This window comes from Aotus nancymaae, unplaced genomic scaffold (genome assembly GCF_030222135.1).
Source record: "Aotus nancymaae isolate 86718 unplaced genomic scaffold, 86718_ANA_hifiasm-v0.15.2.pri h1tg000059l, whole genome shotgun sequence".
NCBI lineage: Eukaryota > Metazoa > Chordata > Mammalia > Primates > Aotidae > Aotus > Aotus nancymaae.
Genome location: NW_026988473.1, coordinates 41,959,099 through 41,980,779, shown reverse-complemented (window position 1 = coordinate 41,980,779; position 21,681 = coordinate 41,959,099). Strand labels below are relative to the sequence as shown.

The window sequence follows — 21,681 nt, the reverse complement described above, 5'->3', positions numbered from 1 at the left end:
CTGTGCTCTGGCCCTGACCCATCTCTGGCCACTATGCTCCTCCACCAGCCTCTGCAGAGCTAGTCTGACCCTGCTCATATTCTCACAAGAGAGTGACCTGAGTGCTCCCTGTACCCCTCCATGACAATATAGCAGACCAAGAGCTCTCCCACCCTTCTCTGCCTGAGAGCTGGGCACGTCCCCAGCTGGGCTGCCATTTAATCGCATCACACTCTCATCCTCCCAATGTGGGGCTCCAGGACCAGGCTGGGGCAACAGAAAGTACCCCCCTCAACATTGCCCCCTGGCTCAGGAGCCAGCTGAGAGAAAGCGTTACCTAATTGGCTAGGCCAGCTGAGCAGGGTTTTCCTGTGCTGAGAAATCTCAGGATATCCAGACAGAGGGGTGGAAGGAGACTTCCAGGCACACATGAGATGTGGCGGGGCTAGGCTGTCAGTTTTAAAGCTTAACGGCTTTAGACATGAACTCACAGGGACTTCATGTCAGAGGTATCTGCCATGTGGCCCAGCAGGGCACATCCTGAGGGAATGACCGGTATAGTCAGGAGCTGGCTGAAGAGCCACCCTCACTCCACACCTTCCAGCAGCTCAGGTGCTGCCATTGAGGGGCTCCCATTCTCAACTCCGCAGCCTCAGCCCCTCAATGCTGAGGAGCAGAGCAGGTCTCCTGCCCTGACAGCTGCCAAGGCACAGCAAACCTGTCTTATTCCCTCTGGTTGCACAACTGGGATAAATGACCCGGGATGAAGAAACCACTGGCGTCCAGGAACTTGTCTTAGACTGTTTTGTCGGGGAAATGACCTGCAGGGACTTTCCCCAGGGACCACATTCAGCTTTTCTTGCCTCCCATGAGCCCAGCAGGGAAGGCTCAGTATAAATAGCAGCCACCTCTCCCTGGCAGGCAGGGACCAGCAGCTCGACTCCAGCACAGATCAGGTGAGGAGTATGCCAAGGAGTTATTTTTTTTAAACTTTATGTTTTCTCTTTCCCAAAAAGATTATCATTTCCTTTAAAAAAAATAAAAAAAACACAGTCATCCTGCGGCCTACAGCCAGACCATTCTGAAGGTGTCTTACCTCCTCTGGTCTAGGGAGGTAAGCAGGATCAGGCCTGGTAGTACTTGGATGAGAGACCACCTGGGAATACCAGGCACTAAAGGCTTTAAGAATGAAAAATAGTGATCCCACTTTGTGTTTATCCTGTGTGAGTTCTGTGCTGGGCAGAGGGAACCCATGGTACATGGGTTGTGGGGAATTATAGGCTGCTTGAGGGAGTCTGGTCATAAATCCTGCCTTCCTCCATCAATGCCACATTGGCATCCTCTTACACAGTCAGGGCTGATGGGTTCAGAACCGAGGGCTTCGGGCACTCAGTGAGGTCCTGCTACAAGGTTTCCTAGATGAGCCACTAAGATTCTAATAAGAGCCAGTGGAAATAACCAGGCACTCATTAGAATATAAGTCCCAAGGGAAGGTGTGCCTGTCTCATAGGCGACTGCCTGACCTCTCCTTTCATTTCAGCACCATGAAGCTTCTCACAGGCCTGGTTTTCTGCTCTTTGGTTCTGGGTGTCCACAGCTGGTTTTCATTCATTGGCGAGGCTTTTGGTGGTAAGTGTTCAGAAGGTATGCAGGATGTCTGAAGAGAAACACCACCCTGGACCTGATAAAATGGGGGAAATGATGCTTTCAGAAGGCTGCTTTTGAACCGGAGAGTTGCCAGTGTCTGCGTTGCTAAGGCCTGCCATGAACTAGGGTTTGCTGGATTGCCCATCTCGGTCCTTCAGAGCTGCTGGGAATATCTCCTTTCCCCGTAGTGCAGGCTCTCAGGGTGTGTTCAGTGGATGGATCATGTTTCAGAAGCTGCTGCAAGGTTTATCAAAAATGCATCTCCTGGGGCATAGGGGACAGGGAATCCAGTGACAACGCACACGGGTACTTCTGTGTCTTCTTAAGGTTTGAGCCGCTGCCTTGGGTTGTGCTGCCCAATGTGCAGAATATGCCAGGTGTCTGGGGAGCTGCTAAACAGATTAGAGGGTTGAGGATTATTGTCAGTCAGTTACTCAGACAAAAAACAATCATCCTTCCCAGGAGCAGCTGAGCTGTTTGTTTTGAGTCTAAGATGCAAAATAAGGTCTGCAATTGGTGTAAAATATCCCTCAGCACAAATCGCATAAGAGTTTCACTGAGGCTGTTGACACTTCTGTCTTCTTTCTCCTTCCTCCTTCAGTTTCCTAGTGGGATAATGTCCAGGGCCCTTTAGCCTCGCTCTGTCAGGGGCTCCCTTCCTGGTTTGTTCTGTTTCCTTTCCTTCCCCAGCCTGCTTGACAGGAGATGGGAACTGACGTGCAGCAAGCTCCCACAAGGACCAAAGCATTTCCGTTTAATTTCAGAATGACTCTGTGAGGCAGGCATCTTCCCCTCTTTGAAGGCGAGAAAGCTGAGGCTTAGAGCAGCTGAGGGTGATGCCCAGGGACTTACTGCCAGTTAGCAGGTGGCAGAGCAAGGGTTTGAGCCCGGCTGTGCTTGAAGCCAGAGCTCTTGCCAGGCACATGCATCACCGATCACATCCTAGAGCTTGATGGTTATGAATCTCAGCCACTCCTTGGAGGCACCTGAACCACTCATGCCTGCAACTCCCCAGCAGAGTCTGCAGAAACTGTCCTGGGACGTGACCTGTGCATTGGAACTTTCAGTTTCTCTCTGGGTGATTAGAAAGTGCAGCTGAGGCTCACACCTGTAATTCCAGCACTTTGGGAGGCCATGGTGGGTGAATCACTTGAGGTCATGAGTTCCTGAGCAGCCTGACCAACATGGTGAAACCCTGTCTCTACTAAAAATACGAAAATTTAGCCAGGCATGGTGGCAGGCACGTGTAATTCCAGCTACTCATGAGGCTGTGGTAGGAGAATCACTTGAACCCAGAAAGCAGAGGTTGCAGTGAGTTAGATCGTGCCAATGTAGTGTGTTCCAGCTTGGGCAACAGAGTGAGACTCTGTCAAAAAATAATAATAATAAATAAAAAGAAAGCGCAGCCAAGGCTAAGCACCACTGCTCTATTGCTTCCTCAAGCCCCCGCAGCATCAGTGCACCCTATCGAGAGAGGGTTTAGGGACTTTTATGCTCCTAACACTCACTGGAACTCAGGTCACAATGACGTGTGTTCCATTTCCAAGTACATATATGTTAGTAGTCAGGGCAGAAGTGCTCTGTGTCTGCCACCTTTCTCAGCATCAGTATTTTATGTCACCACCTCATTCATGTACACTCCTGGATCTTATCATAAGCAGCTTCGTCAGGGGACCTGGAGAAGCCAACTAGGATAAAGGAACATGCTTCTCAACCCATGGTATCCAGGGCTGCTATGATCACAGGCTGAAAGCTTGAAGTCAATGGAGGATTTGTCCTTCTTTCATTCCACTCTAAGGGGTTGTCAGAGTCTTTATGTTCTCCTGATGTCCCTTCTGCCTTTCCTTTCCTTTCCAGGGGCTCGGGACATGTGGAGAGCCTACTCTGACATGAGAGAAGCCAATTACATCAATGCAGACAAATACTTCCACGCTCGGGGGAACTATGACGCTGCCCAAAGGGGACCCGGGGGTGCCTGGGCTGCAAAAGTGATCAGGTAACTGAGCTTCTGGGATACCAGGGCTGGTTGAGCAGAGCTTGCCTGCCTTGAACTGTCAGGAGGGAGACCAGTTCCTTGTAGAGAAGTTAGAGGTTGCGGCCCCTCCTCCTCTTGCCTTCTCTCTGGCTCTGTGCTCACTGTGAGGGTCTGAGTGGATGGTGGGAGTGAGTGATTCCTCACCCTCTGTCTCTGGGTGCTGTTCATCCAGCCTAGTGGTGCCCAGCCTGGCTGAGTGGGGCCGTGCCCAGGCAGGGTCAGTGTTTTCACCCCTCCTTCCTTGGCCTTTCTGAGCTCCTCCCAGAGCCCTCCCTTGCAGTGGGGAGAGTGGGAGGGTGAGCTGTTGCTCACCGGCCTGGTGATTAATCTCCTTCTGCGTGCCTGGACTACAGTGATGCCAGAGAAGATATCCAGAAACTCTTGGGCCATGGTGCGGAGGACTCGCTGGCTGACCAGGCTGCCAACGAATGGGGCCGGAGTGGCAAAGACCCCAATCACTTCCGACCTGACGGCCTGCCTGAGAAATACTGAGCTTCCTCTTCACTCTGCCCTCAGGAGACCTGGCTGTGAGCCCCAGGGCAGGGATACAAAGTGGGTAGAGGGGACACAATAAATATCTAATAAATACTTAAGAGGTGGAATTTGTGGAAACTGTGTTATTCTTTGTGGTATAGACTGCCTGTTTGGTATAAAGGTGTGATCCATGCACATCTAGGCGAAGGTGGAGCTTGGGTGTGTGGGAGACAACTCCTGGGCACACAGGGCATCCTGGACATGCCTGAGGCTAGGGCATAATGAGTTCAGTGGCCACCCCCACAGGATCCCAGGGGTTTCAGCAGCCTCCCATCCCTTACCCTATGTAAGCAGCTGCCCAGTGAGCTGGCAGGACCCCAGCCACATTCCCAGTGAGTTCAACTCTACCCCGGCACCTTTTGCTGGCACCTCAATGGGGAGCTCGTTGCTTGTCAGCTTTGGCTTGTGGCACCCAGCAAAAACGTCCTGCCACCCAGTGGCTACAGCCACACACTCTCCAGCAAGATTTAAATCTCAGCCTTGTGAGGAGCCCTTTCCCAAAATTATTTTTGTGCTCTTTATCACTTAGTAGCTAATCTCATGTTAGTCGTTCATAACTCTCTATGTTAAACTCTTCCTTTTATGTCTGTGGCTACATCAATCAATCGTCTCACGCCGCTCACCCACCCCGTCACCCTGGTCATACAGAGGCCTCGCCAGTCATTTTATTGCTATTCCCAGGCCTCTGTGTGCCCCGATCTCTTCACTGTCCAGTCAATTGTGTCCTGTCCTCTTCTCAACCTCCAGGCCTTGTCCTCAATGTCCTTTCCCTGAGGCTTTGGAAAGCCCCATCCCAGGAGTCCTGGCAGCTAATACACTAGTCTTACCAACACTAGCCCCTATTCCTGATCCCATTTAAAAATTTTTTTTTTATTTTATTAATTATTTTTTATGGGCATCACCCTGCTTCTAACTGACACAATTTTTAAAGTTTCTCTTTATTCTCCCTAAAGAATGGCTCTCCCATCAGTTTCCCTCATCTTTCTTTCCACTGACTTAGAATTCATGTCCAGACAAAAATTCCACTTCCTCGAAGAGCCTTCTCAGTAGCCATGAACCACACTCTGGGGCAGAGTTTGTGGCTCCCAAGCACTTCATTCACGCCTGCTGGTTCATCTTTACCCACTCCTCTCAGAACTGGTTCTGTTGTCAGTTCCCCTGCTGGACTGGAAACCCCTCTAACTAACATTTGACCAGTTCATAAAAACACTTTCATTTCTATTGTCTTGTATAACTCTTCGCAAGATACATTAGTCTCACTCATTGTTGTCTGACAGTGTTTATTGTTCTAAAGAGGAAGGGACTGCTGTAGGTGGACGTGACACAGTAAGAGTGTCAATACAGGCACACACTGGTGGCAGTGCAAACTCTGCTGGGGTATGGAAGGCCAGTGAATAGTAACTACAATCGCTGCCATCTTTTAAATTGCAATTGCAAGACTGTGTCCTTTACTTTACACGCTTTATCTGATTGACACTCCAGAGAAGCCTTTAATGTTCTCAGCTGGATAAACAGGTTTAGAGATACGTGCTCAGGACCTTCTCCAAGGTCATACATGTAACAGGTCCAGAGCCAGGACTACAGACTGGTTTGTCTGACTCCAGAACCTGGGATACACCAAACAAGGTCAAGAGGTTCAGCAGTGGATACCCCCTCTCTTCTTCAGGAATATAGGGAACATGGTAAGACCAGTGAATTCCATAAGCATGGGTCCCGGTCATACTTCATTTTTTGTAAAATTACTTCCTTGATCAGAAGTAATGCCTTTGGGTCTCTCACTATTGAGTAAGTGTGGATGTGCCATTCTCCCTAGTACCCCAGAGTGTAGCTGGAGGCTTGCCTAGAGACTAGAGGTTGAGGATCCTTCAGCAGTTGCTATACCAAGCCATAAGCCATGCTGCATCTGCGGGTAGGGTCAGGGAGCTCTGCTGAACAGATGTGGGGGACATCAGAGCAGAGGGAGAAGGAAGCAGGTCACGTGGGGAGAGAGAAGACTCAGCCTGCAATGATGACTGGGTATGTTCTGTTTCTTACCTAATGCACCCTCAACTCGGATAACAGACTAAGTCTGGGTGATAAGGCCACAAAGAATAGCAGGCTCTCCCACCGCATCCCCTTCCCACCTCCACCACCTTTCCACAATTCTTAGCATGGGTTCTCCGGAATAGAAAGCCGAACAAAGTCTTGCGTGCAGGTATTTTATTCAGCGAATGAACCTGGGGAGCAGGAGTGAGACAGTGGATAAAACAGCGAGGAGCAAGGCCAATACAGGGATATGTTATAGAGCTGGCCATGAATACGAGTCACATAATTGATGCCAACATCGTAAAAAGTGTCTCAGTGCTCTCCATCAGGAGTCCAAAAAGAAAGGCACCTGGCAACTGGCTTCCATCTCCCTTTGGTCAAGGGTGGCCCCCCATTGCTAACTTTTCTGCATTTCTTGTCTAGGCACATGCGAGTGTCCAGCAGATCTACCCGGAGTAGGAAACAGAAGGTCCGCGGAGCAGACCCAAAGCAAGGTGCTGCCAGGTTGGACCTACATGAAATGAATCAAAGCCTGTGGTGGAACTGATCACTGTAGCAGTGGCTGGAGAAAGAAGAGGGGGCCAGAAGGTCTGAAGTAGTCGATAGGCCGCATCTGATACACAATGCAAAGCTTTGCTTTTTGAAAGTTAAGTCTGGACACAGCAAGTTCACTTGAGAACAAAGGAATGGATGGATCTTAGACTGAGAATAAAAGAAACAAGAAGAAACTATAGTGGGTAGGGTAGCCAAGATGGGGAGAAGGGCAGGGCGGCTGGGAGAGACAGAGAAATGTGAACCACATGGACTAAGGAAACCCACCATAACCCTTACAGTCCCACACAGATGCCACTCCCAGGGGGGTCATGATCTGGAGCACAGTGCTCCATAAGACACTGAAGGAATTTAGGGATGCTATGGGGTGGTAATAGGTTTAGGGACATGGTGTCATTCCTGGCAACAAGATTGTAACACACTACATCATCTTTTGCTTAAAATAACTTGTTTTTGTTTTAGGTACTTTGTTAGAGGTTGGGGTAAAATGAGGGTAATATGATGGCCTTTATGGTTCGGGGATACAAGGAATATATGAATCTTATGCCCAATCAAACCCACAAGGTCCCCAGTGGAGGTAAGTTCTGAGGACAATGACCAGTACTCGATTGTTGGTTGGGGTTTGGTCCCAAACTTCCAAACGAAACTCTGGTAAGTTGGGTTGCGCTGCATGGTCTGGGCTAGAAGTCTAAGAGGTCTTATTCCAAAGTCAGTCTCCAACGCTTCAGATCAGGAAGGCCATTCCAGTCAGCACCCCCACACCCCCAGCACTGGAGGAAGCGAACCAGAGAGCATGAGCTTGGATTTGACCACTCAAAAAAAGCCTTGTAGGCTTTTTCCAAAAATTTTTCCAAAATTAGAAAAGGACAGAACAGCTGTGCGACCTGCTCTCCTTCACTTCCTTTAGTTAGGGTAAGGCTAACTTGCTTTAACAAAGATACTCCAAAATACAGAATGTTAAAAAAAAAATCCAAATTTATGTCTCACTTAACAGTTTGTGAAGAGTACTTCAGCTGCCGGGGACTTCGGCTCCATACTGCCTTTCAGGTTCCTTCCAAGTCGTTAGGTCTAACACACTTTAGACTGAGCCTTGCTACTCAAAGTGTGACCCACGGACCAGAGGCATCACCATCACCTGGGATCTTGTCAGAAATGCAAAATCTTGGGCTCTACCCTAGATCTACTGTGGCAGTCAGGAGCACCCACCTAATTTGTAGGAACCACTACAAAATAAAAATATGGGGACTTGTTGAGAAGCCAGAACAGGAAAAAAAAAATGTGGGGAACTTTGTCCATCAATTATTAAGAATTTCAAAGCAGTGAAAGCAGAACATTAAACCAAGTGTGGGGCCTGCATAAGCTCAGGGTTCTGACAATTACACGGGCCTCACATCCATGTGAGGGGGACAGCATCCTGGCGAAATCGGGTGTTGCCATTCACTCAGGGTGGCGGCAAAATATTACGGAAAATATTTAGGGAAAGTTATAGATTATAGTCTCAAACCTTTTGGGAGGCCGAAAGGTTTTATTGGGGCAGACCAAAGGCAGCCGGCCAGTCCATTAAGTTAGAAAGAGACAGAGACCCATCAAAGGCTTACCCGACACCCATTCATCTCCACTCATGTTAACTTTGCGCTGGATGGGGAAGATCAAAGGGGAATTACCTATTAATAACATTTACTCTGGGCCCTGGAACCTAAAGCTTTTGTCGGTCGTATAACCACTCGTCTAACCACATTAATTATCCACAAGTGTGTTAACTTAGAACCTCTGTTGTAAAATCTTGGGGGAATAAATGTGTGGACAGACAGAGGGTCTGGGTTGATTGGTTGCATTTTGCCCTCTAAAAGCAGCCAATGGCCATCCCGAGCACACTGGAAACACTGTAATGGTGTGAGAGTGCATTCATTCATCCGTCGTTGAGTCAGGGTCTGCAGGTCAGACTTCACAGATGGTGAGCAACGTCTCAGGTGGTGACTCATCACCGTGAAGAAGGAAAGAAGAAACAGCGGACCTCCTGAGACCAGAGAGTAAAGAGGGCCGTTGCAGTCAGGTCAGGTAAAGTAGAAGTCAGTCATTGGTACCCACTGGGAATTGCCAAGCTTGGGGAGGCATTGTTTCAGGTTAGGGCTTCAGCATGGGACAGCAGTTATCAGTGCAACAGAAACAGTATCAAGCTCCACTTGACGCAGCTTTCTTAGACCACGTAAGCCCCAAACTTCACCTGAGGAATGCTGAAGAGGACGACGCAAAAAGCTAAGTGAATCCTGCTTAGGATTTGTTTTTTATTCTTTCACTTTGCCTGCAACCTGTACTTGCTACACTCTTAATCAAGCTCATCTTCTAATCCACAGTTTTTCTGCTCTGTAACTTAAACTAACACCCCCTTCACAGCTTCTAACAAGGCAACTGCCTAACTAAAAAGGATTAACGTACCCCCAGTAAAGTTTCTCATTAATGTCATACAGTAAACTGAAATGCCAAGTAATACTACAGGTCAAATATAGAAGATTCATAGTTACACTTCCAGCTTTTATACTCTCAGCCATAGTCATCCTGGCAACAGCCAGTGTTGCAGTGGCATCTATTACTGAGTCAGTACAAACAGCTGCTTTTGTGGATAATCTGGTCAAAAATATGGAAAGGTGTGCAAGATCCTCTCTCCTGGTTAGACCCCCATTCCTGGAAGTCACTCTTTAACTGGAAACAACTGTTGCTAATTGTAGTCATAATTGTCTTATATTATTTATTAATCCTAGGATGCAAAGCTGGACTAAAAGCAATGACCTCATCACCTGACGGACCCATAGCTGAATCAATCAGTGGCTGGCAGACAGCAAAGCCTGATGTTGTTGAAAACAAGGGGGGAAATGTTGCTGTTCACTCGGGGTGGAAGCAAAATATTATGGAAAATAGGGAAAGTTACATAGTCTTAAACCTTTTGGAAAGCTGAAAGGTTTTATTGCCGCAGGCCTAAGGCAGCCAGCCAGTCCATTAAGTTAGAAAGAGATAGAGACCCATCAAAAGGCTTACCCCACACCCATTCATCTCTACTCTGTTTACTCATGTTAACTTTGTGCTGGATGGCTCTCTGGGGAAGATCAAAGGGGAATTACCTGTTAATAGCTTTACTCTGGGCCCCTGAACCTAAAGCTTTTGTCAGTCGTATAACTATTCTTTTAACCATGTTAATTATCCACAAATGTGCTAACTTAGAACCTCTGTTGTAAAATCTTGGGGGAATAAATGTGTGGCCAGACAGAGGGTCTGGGTTGATTGGTTGCATTTCACCCTCTGAAAGCAGCCAATGGCCATCCCTGGCCCACTTGAAACACAGTAATGGTGTGAGAGAGTGCGTTCATTCATCTGTCGTTGAGTCAGGGTCTGCAGGTCAGACTTCTGCAGGCGATAAGCAACGTCTCACAGGTGGGCAACAGGTGAAAAGCCATACCAGGGTTGAGCAGGAACGTATGCAGAAAGGGCAAAGTGCAGAACGTACGCAAGGAATGGAGGACCCAGCACGAGAGACAAACTTCGGCTCTGAAACTGAGAAAAAGTTTGGAAATGTATCACAGAGGGCCTTAAATATCAAGCCCAAAGGCTTGGGCTGTACTCTGAAAACAGAGGGGAGCTGCTGATCGTTTCTGACTGGGAAGTAGCCTGACTGTGCCCCAAGAGGACAAAGATCCTGGCAGTGCATCTGCAATTAACTTCCCATAAGAGCAAGATAAATGCTCTTTCTCAGGGGCTGTGGTGCATCTATATATGAGGATGACTCTATATCTAAATCTCAGAACAGTGTGGGGGTGGGTGGCAAGTTGAAGGAGGTTAAATTAGTCCATTGAGGCTGGGGACAGTAGCTCAAGCTTGTAATCCCAACACTTTGGGAGGCCGAGGCGGGCAGGTCACTTGAGGTCAGGAGTTTGAGGCCAGTCTGGCCAACATGGTGAAACCCATCTCTACTAAAAATACAAAAATTAGCCATGCATGGTGGTACACACCTGTAATCCCAGTTACTCAGGAGGCTGAGGCAGGAGAATTCCTTGAAACCAAGAAGTTGCAGTGAACTGAGATTGTCACTGCACTCCAGCCTGGGCAACAGAGTGAGACTCCAACTCAAAAATAAAATAAAAATAAATTCGTCCCTTGATCTATAGATTTCAGGTTTGGGATAGGTTTAGGATAATAAATTCATCCCTTGATCTATAGATTTCAGGTTTGGGATAGGATAGCAATTGGTTTGTTTTGTTTCGTTTTGTTTTGTTTTGAGATGCAGTCTCACTCTGTCACCCGGGCTGGAGTGCAGTGGTGTGATCTCAGCTCACTGCAACCTCTGCCTCTCAGGTTCGAGATTCTCCTGCCTCAGCCTCCCAAGTAGCTGGGACTACAGGCGTGCACCACCATGCCCAGCAAACTGGGTTTTGTTATTCTTGCTCACGTTTTTTTTTTGACAGTCTCAATGTGTTGTTGCCCAGGCTGGTGCGCAGTGGTGCAATCTCAGCTCACTGCAACCTCCACCTCCTGGGTTCAAGTGATCCTCCTGCCTGTCAGCCTCCCTAGTAGCTGGGATCACAGGCATGTCACCACACCGAGCTAATTTTGTATTTTTTGTAGAGATGACGTCTTCACCATTTTGGCCAGGCTGTTCTCTAACTCCTGACCTCAGGTAATCTGCCCACCTCAGCCTCCCAAAGTGCTGGGATTACAGGCATGAGCCACTGCACCCAGCCAGCAATTGTATTTTTAACAAGCTCCTGTGGTGATTCTGATGTGTAGCCAGGTTTGTGAATCACCTGACTGGGTGATATATAAAATTGTTTACATTTATTGTGCTGAGATGAACTGGTGGCAGTGATGGGATATCAGTGGTTAGAGGTGAAGAGAGGAAGGTCACTTAAGACTGCTGCAATGGTCTAGGCAAGAAGTAATGAGAATGTGGGCTGGTGGCCAGAGATAATGGGAAAAAATGACTAATGGAAAACACCAGCAAGGCAGAATTGAGAGAATATACCTAGTAATTAGAAGTGAGGGTGGAGGAGGAGGAAGAGGCAAGGATGACTACTACAAGGTTTTGAGCCTTGACCAGGGCAGTCACAAATTTAACACAGACCAGGAAATTATTAATTTCAATTTTCGCCTTCCCACTCTCTCTAGCTCATGTAAATCCAAAATCTATGGGTCTGATAACTACTAGGTGAAACAATGACATCCCAAACCCTTCTCACAACAGCTAACATTATTACCTATACACTACATCACAGGCACTGTGCCCTACATTTCAATCTCCTTTAATTCTCACTAATGGGTAGCTCTAACACCTCACTCTTTCTTTGTGTCATTCATCATCTCATCTAATCCTCAAACTACCCTGAATCAGAGCTACTATCATCCCAATTTTACAGATGACAAGACTAAAACTTAGAGAAGCAAAGGAACTTCCCAAGGTCACTAAGCAAAAGAGAGAGCAGATATTGAAACCTAGGCAATCAGCCTCAGAACACAAGCTCTCAGCCACTATGCTGCCCTGTAAAACAGTGGTCAGATCTGGAAACAAAAGCGAAAGTGAGGCAACCATGCATCACAATCTGCCTAGAACTTTCAGGCAAGTGAAAGAAAGACACAAGTTCTATTTTGAAACACTGCCTAATACCCAAATAGACTGTAAATTTAAATGTTTAACTGAGGGGGATTTTTTTTTTCATCTAGCCCAAAATGTCATGAAGGTGATTTTTGTTTGCCTTAGAAAATAAATTCAAGGGACATAATTTATTTTTGTTACACTAGAAATTTCTCTCTGTACCCTTTATCGAATGAGAATTGCTGTGCCTTGTGAAGGTCTGTCAGGAAATGATTGCACAATTGTGCCAGTTCATGCTGTCTGCTTGTCAAGGGATTTCCTCTGGGCCTTCTTGTAGTCACTGGGCTGACAGTAGAGCAGGGGATCTCATCCTTATCCCGGTATAGACTCACATTTCAACATAATCCAATACAGCCAAAAGGCAAATTATCCTAGTGGGAAGGTTTTCCATACTTCCCAGAATTCTAAGCAGCTTTGTGAAGCCTCCTTTCCCTGACAATCTCTTTAACCCATAAGGTCGATCATATCTAGGTGTCATGTGTAAGTATAACAGTGATTTGTGTCCATGTTCTCTAGTTGTGTTACAAATGAAGAGATTTGAATTGTTCAATGCATCCAACACTATACTTACTCCACACCTTTCTGCAAAATGCTCAAAATAAACCTCCTGTCTACGTTCTGTTCAAATGAAAATTTTAGTCATACTTTACATTTATTATTAATATAACATGCTATGTAAATGTACAGGAGCCTGACAAATGACAATCTACTTACATAATTTAAATAATACAAATGCTTGCTGCAGTCCTTATTAGTACACAGCTTTGTTATGGCTTCTTAAAAATAATTTTAAAAAGTGAATGACTTGTGGGCTACTCTGTTTAGGAAAGATTAAAGATAACACATTTCTAAGAATCAATTAGTTGTATATAGGTTCAGATTAGAAAATATTAAATAAATACAGGGAAAAAATATTTTAAATTAGCTTAATTTAGGTATGAAAACATTTATTTTATTTATTTTTGAGACAACGGCTCTGTCACCCAGGCTGGAGTGCAGCGGCACAAACACATTGCAGCCTGAACCTCCTCACCTCAAGTACCTCCCAACTCAGCCTCTTGAGTAGCTGGGACTAATGGCACACACCACTATACCTGGCTAATTTTTAAATTTTTTGTACAGATGAGTTCTCACTATGTTGCTCAGGCTTGTCTTGAACTCCTGGCCTCACATGATCCTCCCATCTTGATCTTCCAAAGAGTTGGGATTAAAGGCCTCAGCCACTGTACCTGGTCCCATTTTACTTAAATATCTAATTCAAATCTTCAGTGTTCTACTTATTTGGTGTGTTAATTCCATTATACAAGGTCTTATTTCAGTAATTTCCAGATCGCGCCAGACAAGATATAAAAAAATTCAACTCCAGGCCGGGCGCAGTGGCTCACGCCTGTAATCCCAGAACTTTGGGAGGCCGAGGCGGGTGGATCATGAGGTCAAGAGATTGAGACCATCCTGGTCAACATGGTGAAACCCTGTCTCTACTAAAAATACAAAAAATTAGCTGGGCATGGTGGCGCGTGCCTGTAATCCCAGCTACTCAGGAGGCTGAGGCAGGAGAATTGCCTGAACCCAGGAGGCGGAGGTTGTGGTGAGCCGAGATCGCGCCATTGCACTCCAGCCTGGGTAACAAGAGGGAAACTCTGTCTCAAAAAAAAAAAAAATGGAAAATAAAAAAAAATTCAACTCCAGTCAATAATATTAACTGTCTTCATGTGACCAGGACGAAAAGCTTCTGCTCCCCACATGGAAGCCACAATAAGAAAAGAATCTCTCTAATCCACTAGCAACAAGCAATTAATACTGTAGTTCAGAATAATACTAGGATGTTCACATTCTAATTCCAGCAAACAAGGACTGACTATTTTCAAAATCCAACTTTGGTTAAGAAATGCGGAGTAAAACTTTGGTTAAGGAATGCTGAGGTCACGGATAAAGTGTCACAGATGCCGATGCCAAGGGTACAGACACTGACAAAAGTCACCCCAATAAGGTGGCAGGATTTGGGTGTGGTGTCTTTCTTTCAATAACAAAAGCATTCAGAAGGTCCAGGAGCATGATTTAGTTTTTCTCAAAATGTCACGACATCCTGCTGAATCTTCTCCCACTAGGCCTGCTGGGACCAGAGAAACCGATCACATTTTTCAAGCATGTTTTGTATCAAGGCCCTGAAATCCCAAAGAAAAGAAACAAGCAAATTTAGTTGTCACTGTTCATTCTTCACAGAAAACTTAAAAAACTACAGAGTCTTAGAGGATTCAAAAAGTTGACTGATGTGCATCAAAAGACAATCCACACAGTGAAATGACAACCTACAGAATGGAAGAAAATATTTGCAAATCATATATCTAATAAGGGGTTAATATCCAGAATATCAGAGAACTCTTTCAGCAACATCTACAACAAAAACACCCAACTTGATTCAAAATGGACAAAGGACTTGAATAGGTATAAGCATATGAAAAGATGCTCAACATCTCTCTAATCACTAGGAAAATGCAAATCAAAACCACAATGAGAGAGTACCTGACACCCATTGGGATAGCTACTATGTAACAAAAAACAACAGAAAATGACAAGTGTGGGGCTACGACATGGAAAAACTGGAACCCTTGTGCACTGCTGGCAGGAAAATAAAATGGTGCAGTCTCTACAAGACAGTATAGTGGTTCCTCAAAAATTAAAAATAGAATTACCGCATGATTCAAGAATTCCACTTTCAGGTATATACCCAAAAGAACTGAAAACAGTGTCTGGAAGACATATTTGTATACTCATATTCATAGCGGCATTATTCACAATAGCCAGGAAGTAGAAGCAACTCCAGTGTCTATCAATAGATGAATAGATAAACAAAAGGTGGCATATATATACAACGGAATACTATTCAGCCTTAAGAAGGAAGGAAATCCTGACACATGCTACAACATGGATAAACCTTGAGGATACTATGCTCAGTGAAATCGGCCGGTCACAAAAGGACAAATGTATTAATTCCACTGAGCTGAGGTATTTAGAATAGTCAAATTAATAAAAACAGAAAGCAGAATTGTGGTTGCTAGGGGCCAGGTAGAGGAAATAAATGTTGTTTAATGGGTGTGGAGTTTCAGTTTTGCAAAATGAAAAAGTTCTAGAGACTGAATGCAAAACCATGTGAATACAGTTAATACCACTGAGCTAACATTTTAAAGTTGTTAAGATAATAAATTTTATGTGTATTATACCACAATTAAAAAAAAAAGACTGAGACATTAGGTATCTGGTACCAGTAATATTTTTTTTTCAAAGTTTCGCTCCTGTTGCCCAGGCTGGAGTGCAATGGCACAATCTCGGCTCACTGCAACCCCTGCCTGCCAGGTTCAAGCGATTCTCCTGCCTCAGTCTCCCAAGTAGCTGAGATTTACAGGTGTCTGCCACCACACCTGGCAATTTTTTTGTATTTTTTTGTTTAGTAGAGACGGGGTTTCACCATACTGGTCAGGCTGGTCTCGAACTCCTGACCTTGGGTGATCCACCCACCTCAGCCTCCCAAATTGCTGGTATTACAGACGTGAGCCACTACGCCCAACCAGGTACCAGTAATATTTTTAAAGAATCAAGAATACATCAGATGATTCAAGTTAATCTGAACAGCATCCTGGTCAGAATTGTGAATGAAATACTACTTTAGCCTCTTCCCTTAATTACCAGATCAATATCAGTCTCCTAATGTTAGTGATGGGTCGGAACTAGGTGATCTCCACATCTACCTCTGAAAGTCTGTGGTGTTCTACCTTCTCCAAGCACCATGCAGAGCGCAGGACAAACTGGTATTACCTCTGCCTTTTCTCAGCAATCCTCAGGATATCACAGGTTCTGGTAAACTTCTCTGACAACTCAAGGGCCAGACCACATTCCTGTAGCAGTGACCAAGCCCGATCTGGGCCCATGGACTTAGCTAACAGAAGTGCCACGTTCTCCACATTGATGGGGGAAGGCCCATCACTGAGGCTCCCATTTAGTGACTCCTGCAGGCCTAGCCTCGTGCTCTTGCTCTGTATGAGATGAAGGAGAAGCTTCCATTCCTCCATAGTCTCTGGGATCCAACCTAAACACACACAAGGAAATTATGTTGGTTTTGACTACTTTTAGCACACTGACTGGATACAGGAGATAGTCAAAACTGAAAATGTTTAATACCAAAACATAAAAATAAGAACATAATTGCATCATCCTAATACAATTTGTTTTCTGAAAATTTGTTGTATAAATTCTTCATGATAAAGAGAAGCCACAAAATTAACTTCAATTTTTTTTTTTTTTTAAAGAGAGACAGGGTCTCACTATGTTGCTCAGGCTGGTGTTGAACTCCTGAGCTCAAGCAATCCTCCCATCTCAGCCTCCCAAAGTGCTGGGATTATAGGCATGAATTACTGCACCCAGGCAGCTTCAGAATTCTTTCAACCACTCAGTAATTGCCCACGGCATATCCTATGCTAGGCACTGGATATGTAATGATGAACAAAAGAGAGACAATCCCTGTACTCTTGTGGAGCTTACAGTCTATTATAGGAGACAAAACTTAAACATGTCAGTATATACTTATAAACTATGCTAAGCACTATGAAAAAAATGAACAAGGAAGCATTAGAGAGAATGGCTGACTGCCTGGAAGATCTGAGAAGGGCTCTATAAGGAAGTGACATTGAACAGAAAGCTAAAAGATGAGACAAGCTTAGAGGGCATGTGCATGGGGCCCACATAATGTGAAAACCTGGAGTAGGGGGCCATCAGAAATAAAGAGTCCTGTATTTCTGATAAAGGAAGCATAGAAGACAACATGACACAGGAAAGAACTTGATTAATCCAACAAATTTTTCTTTTTTTTTTTTTTTGAGACCAAGTCTTGCTCTGTCATCCAGGCTGGAGTGCACTGGTGTGATCTCAGCTCACTGCAACCTCCGCCTCCCAGGTTCAAGCAATCCTCCTGCCTCAGCCTCTCCAGTAGCTGGGATTATAGGCAGGCGCCACCACGCCCAGCTAATTTTTGTATTTTTAGTAGAGACACGGTTTCACCATGTTGGCCAGGCTGGTCTCAAACTCCTGACCTCAGGTGATCCACCCACCTCAGCTTCCCAAAGTGCTGGAATTACAGGCCTGAGCCACCACACCTGGCCAGAATCATCTTTAATTAATGGGATATTTAAAAAAAAAAAAAAAAAAAAAAGCAACATGAAGCAGTAAAAAGAGCCTGAGCACAAATTTTGGAGGAAGACCTTGGTCTGAACCCCAGCTCCAGCATTTACCTTTAGTAGCTGTGTGACTTTGGGTCAATTAACTGACCTTTCTGTACCTCAGTTATCTGGAAAGTGGAATAGTAACTATCCCCAGAGTTTATCTCATTGAAAATAACATATGGAAAGCACATAGTATAGTGCCTAACATATAGTAGGCACTTATGAAATAGAAAAGTTGCCTGCAGTTTATTCTTAATTATGATTTCATAACATATCAAGGGCTACAGATAAAAAAAAAATCCACAAATGTGACAACTAAGTAGAATTATATATTAAATATATGATCATTGAAAGGTTCACCAAATTTCTTTGTTGAGAAGTCTGGAGTAACTTCGAAAACCTTACAACCAAGAGTAACTAGTTAGGATTGACATACCATTGTCCCCTTCCATCAGGCTCATATCATTCAGATACACAATATTGGTGAAAGCCTCTCTTCTTCTCTCCAGCTCCAAACAGAGAGTTAGATATCCAGGCCAGAAACTTTAAAGAAACCAAAGTTGAAGAAAGGAATAAAAGGCAGTGAATTTATCTGGAGCTGTGCTGTCCAATACAGTAGACACAGCCACACGTGGCTATTTCAATTTAAATTAATTAAAAGTAAATAACATCTGAAAGTCAGTTTTTCAGTTAACATATTCACATTTAAAGTAGTCAATGGCTACATGAGGCTAGTGGCCACCATTGGACAGTTCAGTAGAATATCTCCACTATCACAGAAAGTTCTGTTAGATGACCCTGATCTAGACAATTTATTTTTCTTTTTTTTTTTTAACTTAAAAATATATATATTTATTTATTTATTTATTTTTAAGACGGGGTTTCACCATATTGTTCAGGCTAGTCTCGAACTCCTGACCTCAGGTGATCCGCCCGCCTCAGCCTCCCAAAGTGCTGGGATTACAGGCGTGAGTCACCGCGCCTGGCTGATCCAGAGAATTTAGGGAAAAAAAAAATAGCAACAAATGCTGACATTTGAGGCCAAGCTCCAACTATAAGGCATTTAAGCTTTATTCACTTTATAAACTTTAAAATTCAACACAAACCTAGCATATTTCTTCTCCAAATATGCAAACTTTGAAGTCCTCCTTGATTCTTCCCCCTCCTTCATTTGCTATATCCAGTATCAGCATGCCCCACTGCATTTTCCTTTGAAATGCCCACTGGATGTGCTCCTTTTGCTGCCCTACTAATCACCAATCCACTCATGTCTGAATTACTACAACAGCTTCCTTGCTGGCCTTCTGTCTCCAGCCTTCTCATGTATGACATCAGAAATGATCTCTAGAAAGCTCCACTTTCCTTATGCAATTTTTGCACCAAAAGTCTAAAAAGGTCTCTACTGATAACTAAATTCTTCTGCCAGCTTTCAAGGTCCTGCACGATTTTGTCACCCACCACCTGGCCAGTCTCAGTCTCATTATCAATGAACAAATATGTATCAAGTGCCTACCACTATACAAATTAGATATAGACACTAAGAAGGAAAAGAAAGGCACAAGTCCCTATATCTCCAAAAGATTATAATCCAGGTGGAACTGTAAGACATTATCACCAGGCAATAAATAACTGACTGCAGTGTCATGTGGATAATAAGCAATGTCAGTTTTCCCCACTCTTGCTCTGTTTCTCTCACCTAACTCACCCTCTCCTAGCTCCTTTATAAATACAAATCCTACCCAGGTTTTAGGTTTTATCTCCAAAATCTCACCTCCTCCCTGAGTCCTTCATCAGCGATTCTATTGAGCCCATTCTGATCTCTCTTACTGTATTAATTATAAAAGCCTGTATCAATTATAATTGGTATCACATAATCTGATGCTTAATTAAATACTATCTACATGCCTGAGAACTGGGGCTGGCAACTAAAGCAGAGGGAGTGGAGAGGAATTAGGAAAGGCTACACACACCAAAAAAAAAAAAAAAATGCATGAAATTTAAAAGGGAAAAAGATGTTTAATTTAGTATCACTTAAAACAAAAAGGTACTTTTACACAGCAAAAAGAATCCCCAAATAATAATGTATATCAATTAAGACCCTTAACTATAAGGTTATTAACTGAAATGTTTGTAATCTTAACTTCAGTTTCTAAGAAAATTCTCACTTACCCACAAGACCTACAGATGTCAATCATTTTCTCTTTGGTTATAAACTCTGCAGGAAGTTTAATTAGATGAAGGATCAGCTGACTGTAACCCCAGGAAAGCAAGTGTGAATGAGGCCTATGAAATGAAAAAGTATCAGTAAATTAGATAGGAAATAAACTGTAGAAAGTGCTTATTAATCACCTAATAGGTAAGAACAGAATTTAATTGCAATCTATTAAAAAACTTCTATTTGGCTTTTGAAAAATTAAAAATAGCTATTTTCCTATAACCTCTTTATTTTTAAAGATTAGACACTTTAGGTAATCAAAAGCAAAAGAAATAAATTCTTTTTTTTTCTTTTAATTCTATAATTCCATCACTCACAGATAACCACTGCATATCCTTCCAGACTTTTTGCTATAAATATAAGAAAGGCATTTGGGGGTCTTTTAAGAAGCTTCTCCTGGGGAAAACGAAATGAATAGTTCTGACACAAGTAGCAGTGTGTACTTTTTTTGAATTTTATTTTATTTTTTTTAAAGTCCTAAATCAGGTTATGTCTAGAAATTCCTTGACAAATTTTTAGGAAGAAAACACACACATACTTATCCCCCTAATCGCCCCCACCCCACCACTGCCACCCAGTTTAATCCTCTTGCAGGCTTAATTATCAAGGTCTCTTAATGTGGGTCCATGAAAAACCTGCGAGGAGTCAGTTGTGCAAAATTTTGCATGACTGTGCATTTTTCTAAAAGGAATCACCATATTCTTATAGGGTGACCCAAAAATATTTCAGAGCCACTAAGAAATATACTTAATCTCATTACTACCATGACTTGGGTCAGTCTCTTTCATAGCTATTCCTAAAGTGAGCCCAGAATGCCATATGTGAATAAACCAGTTCCATTCCAAAGGAACACTGAAGCCTTAATCCTTAGAAAGAAGACTCCTAGCCAGGTGCAGTGGCGCATGCCTGTAATCCCAGCACTTTGGGAGGCCAAGACAGGTAGACAGCTTGAGCCCAGGAGATTGAGATCAGCCTGGGCCATAGGGTGAAATACCATCTGTACAAAAAATGAGCCGTGCAAGGTGGTGTGCTCCTGTATTCCCAGCTACTCAGGAAGCTAAGGTGGGAAGGCTGAATTGCGTGAGCCTAGGAGGTCAAGGCTGCAGGAAGCCATGATTTTACCACTACATTCCAGCCTAGGTGACAGAGTGAGATCCTGTCTCAAAATAAAAATTAAAAAAAAAAAAGAAAGAAAGAGGACTTCTTCTGTACCTGGGATAACCTTCATCATCCATTATGCTGGTGATTGGTGGAGCATCAAAGGACACTGCCAAAAGCAGCCAATCCAACCTTAAAGACTCTGGTTGCAGAAGGGACTCAAGAAAACATGACCTAAGAGAAAGTTGGGGGAAAAAGTCACCAATCTTCACACCAAGAAAGGAAACATAAAATGTGGGGAGTGTGAAGAAAACCTGATTAAAAGATTAATACAGTAGATTAAATAACTTGAAAACTCTTCTGCTAAAAGAAGTGTCTAGAAATACTGGAGACTAAGCTCCAAGATAACAAGAAAAATGTCAAAGGACCAAAAAAGAAAAAAAAAGAGAGATAGAGAAACAAATAAAAACCAGTGTGGCCAAGGTAGGAAGATCACTGAGACCATAAGTTTGAGGCTGTAGTATGCTATGATAACATCCGTGAATAACCACTGCATCCAGCTGGGGCAACATTGTAGCAAATATGAACCAATCAAAAGAAGAAAGGAAGAAGCTGCTAGTCTAATAAGCCAGGGGCACAGATCACAAGTGTTACAAGCATGGGGAGACAGAAAATCAGACATCAGCCTAAAAAAGAGAAGAGCTGGAACTGATATCTATGGCAATAAAAAGGTGGCAGTGAATCG

At 44.0% G+C, this 21,681-nt stretch overlaps 2 protein-coding genes across 6 annotated transcripts in view; one reads left to right on the top strand and one right to left on the bottom strand.

Annotated features, from left to right (window-relative positions):
• Positions 1–865: 865 nt before the first annotated feature.
• Positions 866–4,254, top strand: LOC135270203 (serum amyloid A-1 protein). 2 transcript variants are annotated; one of them, XM_064365543.1, is made up of 4 exons: positions 866–935; positions 1,520–1,608; positions 3,484–3,622; positions 4,015–4,254. In XM_064365543.1, the coding sequence occupies exons 2-4, from the start codon at positions 1,524–1,526 to the stop codon at positions 4,151–4,153; spliced, it is 363 nt and encodes a 120-aa protein (XP_064221613.1). In that variant the 5' UTR covers positions 866–935; positions 1,520–1,523; the 3' UTR covers positions 4,154–4,254. The 2 variants fall into 2 exon arrangements, with proteins under 2 accessions (XP_064221613.1, XP_064221614.1); XM_064365544.1 differs by lacking the exon at positions 1,520–1,608 and having other exon boundaries at positions 881–935.
• Positions 4,255–12,690: 8,436 nt separating this feature from the next.
• Positions 12,691–21,681, bottom strand: part of HPS5 (HPS5 biogenesis of lysosomal organelles complex 2 subunit 2) — a 43,294-nt gene continuing 34,303 nt past the window's right edge. For 3 of the 4 annotated variants that reach the window (XM_064365121.1, XM_064365122.1, XM_064365123.1), the window contains exons 19-23: positions 21,051–21,170; positions 19,793–19,906; positions 18,060–18,166; positions 16,224–16,494; positions 12,693–14,575 (exon numbers count right to left, since the gene is read on the bottom strand). In XM_064365121.1, the coding sequence (XP_064221191.1) occupies positions 14,515–14,575; positions 16,224–16,494; positions 18,060–18,166; positions 19,793–19,906; positions 21,051–21,170 (673 nt within the window). In that variant the 3' untranslated portion in view covers positions 12,693–14,514. Of the gene's footprint in view, positions 14,576–16,223; positions 16,495–18,059; positions 18,167–19,792; positions 19,907–21,050; positions 21,171–21,681 lie in introns of all 4 variants that reach the window. The other variant, XM_021675176.2, reaches the window with a different exon arrangement.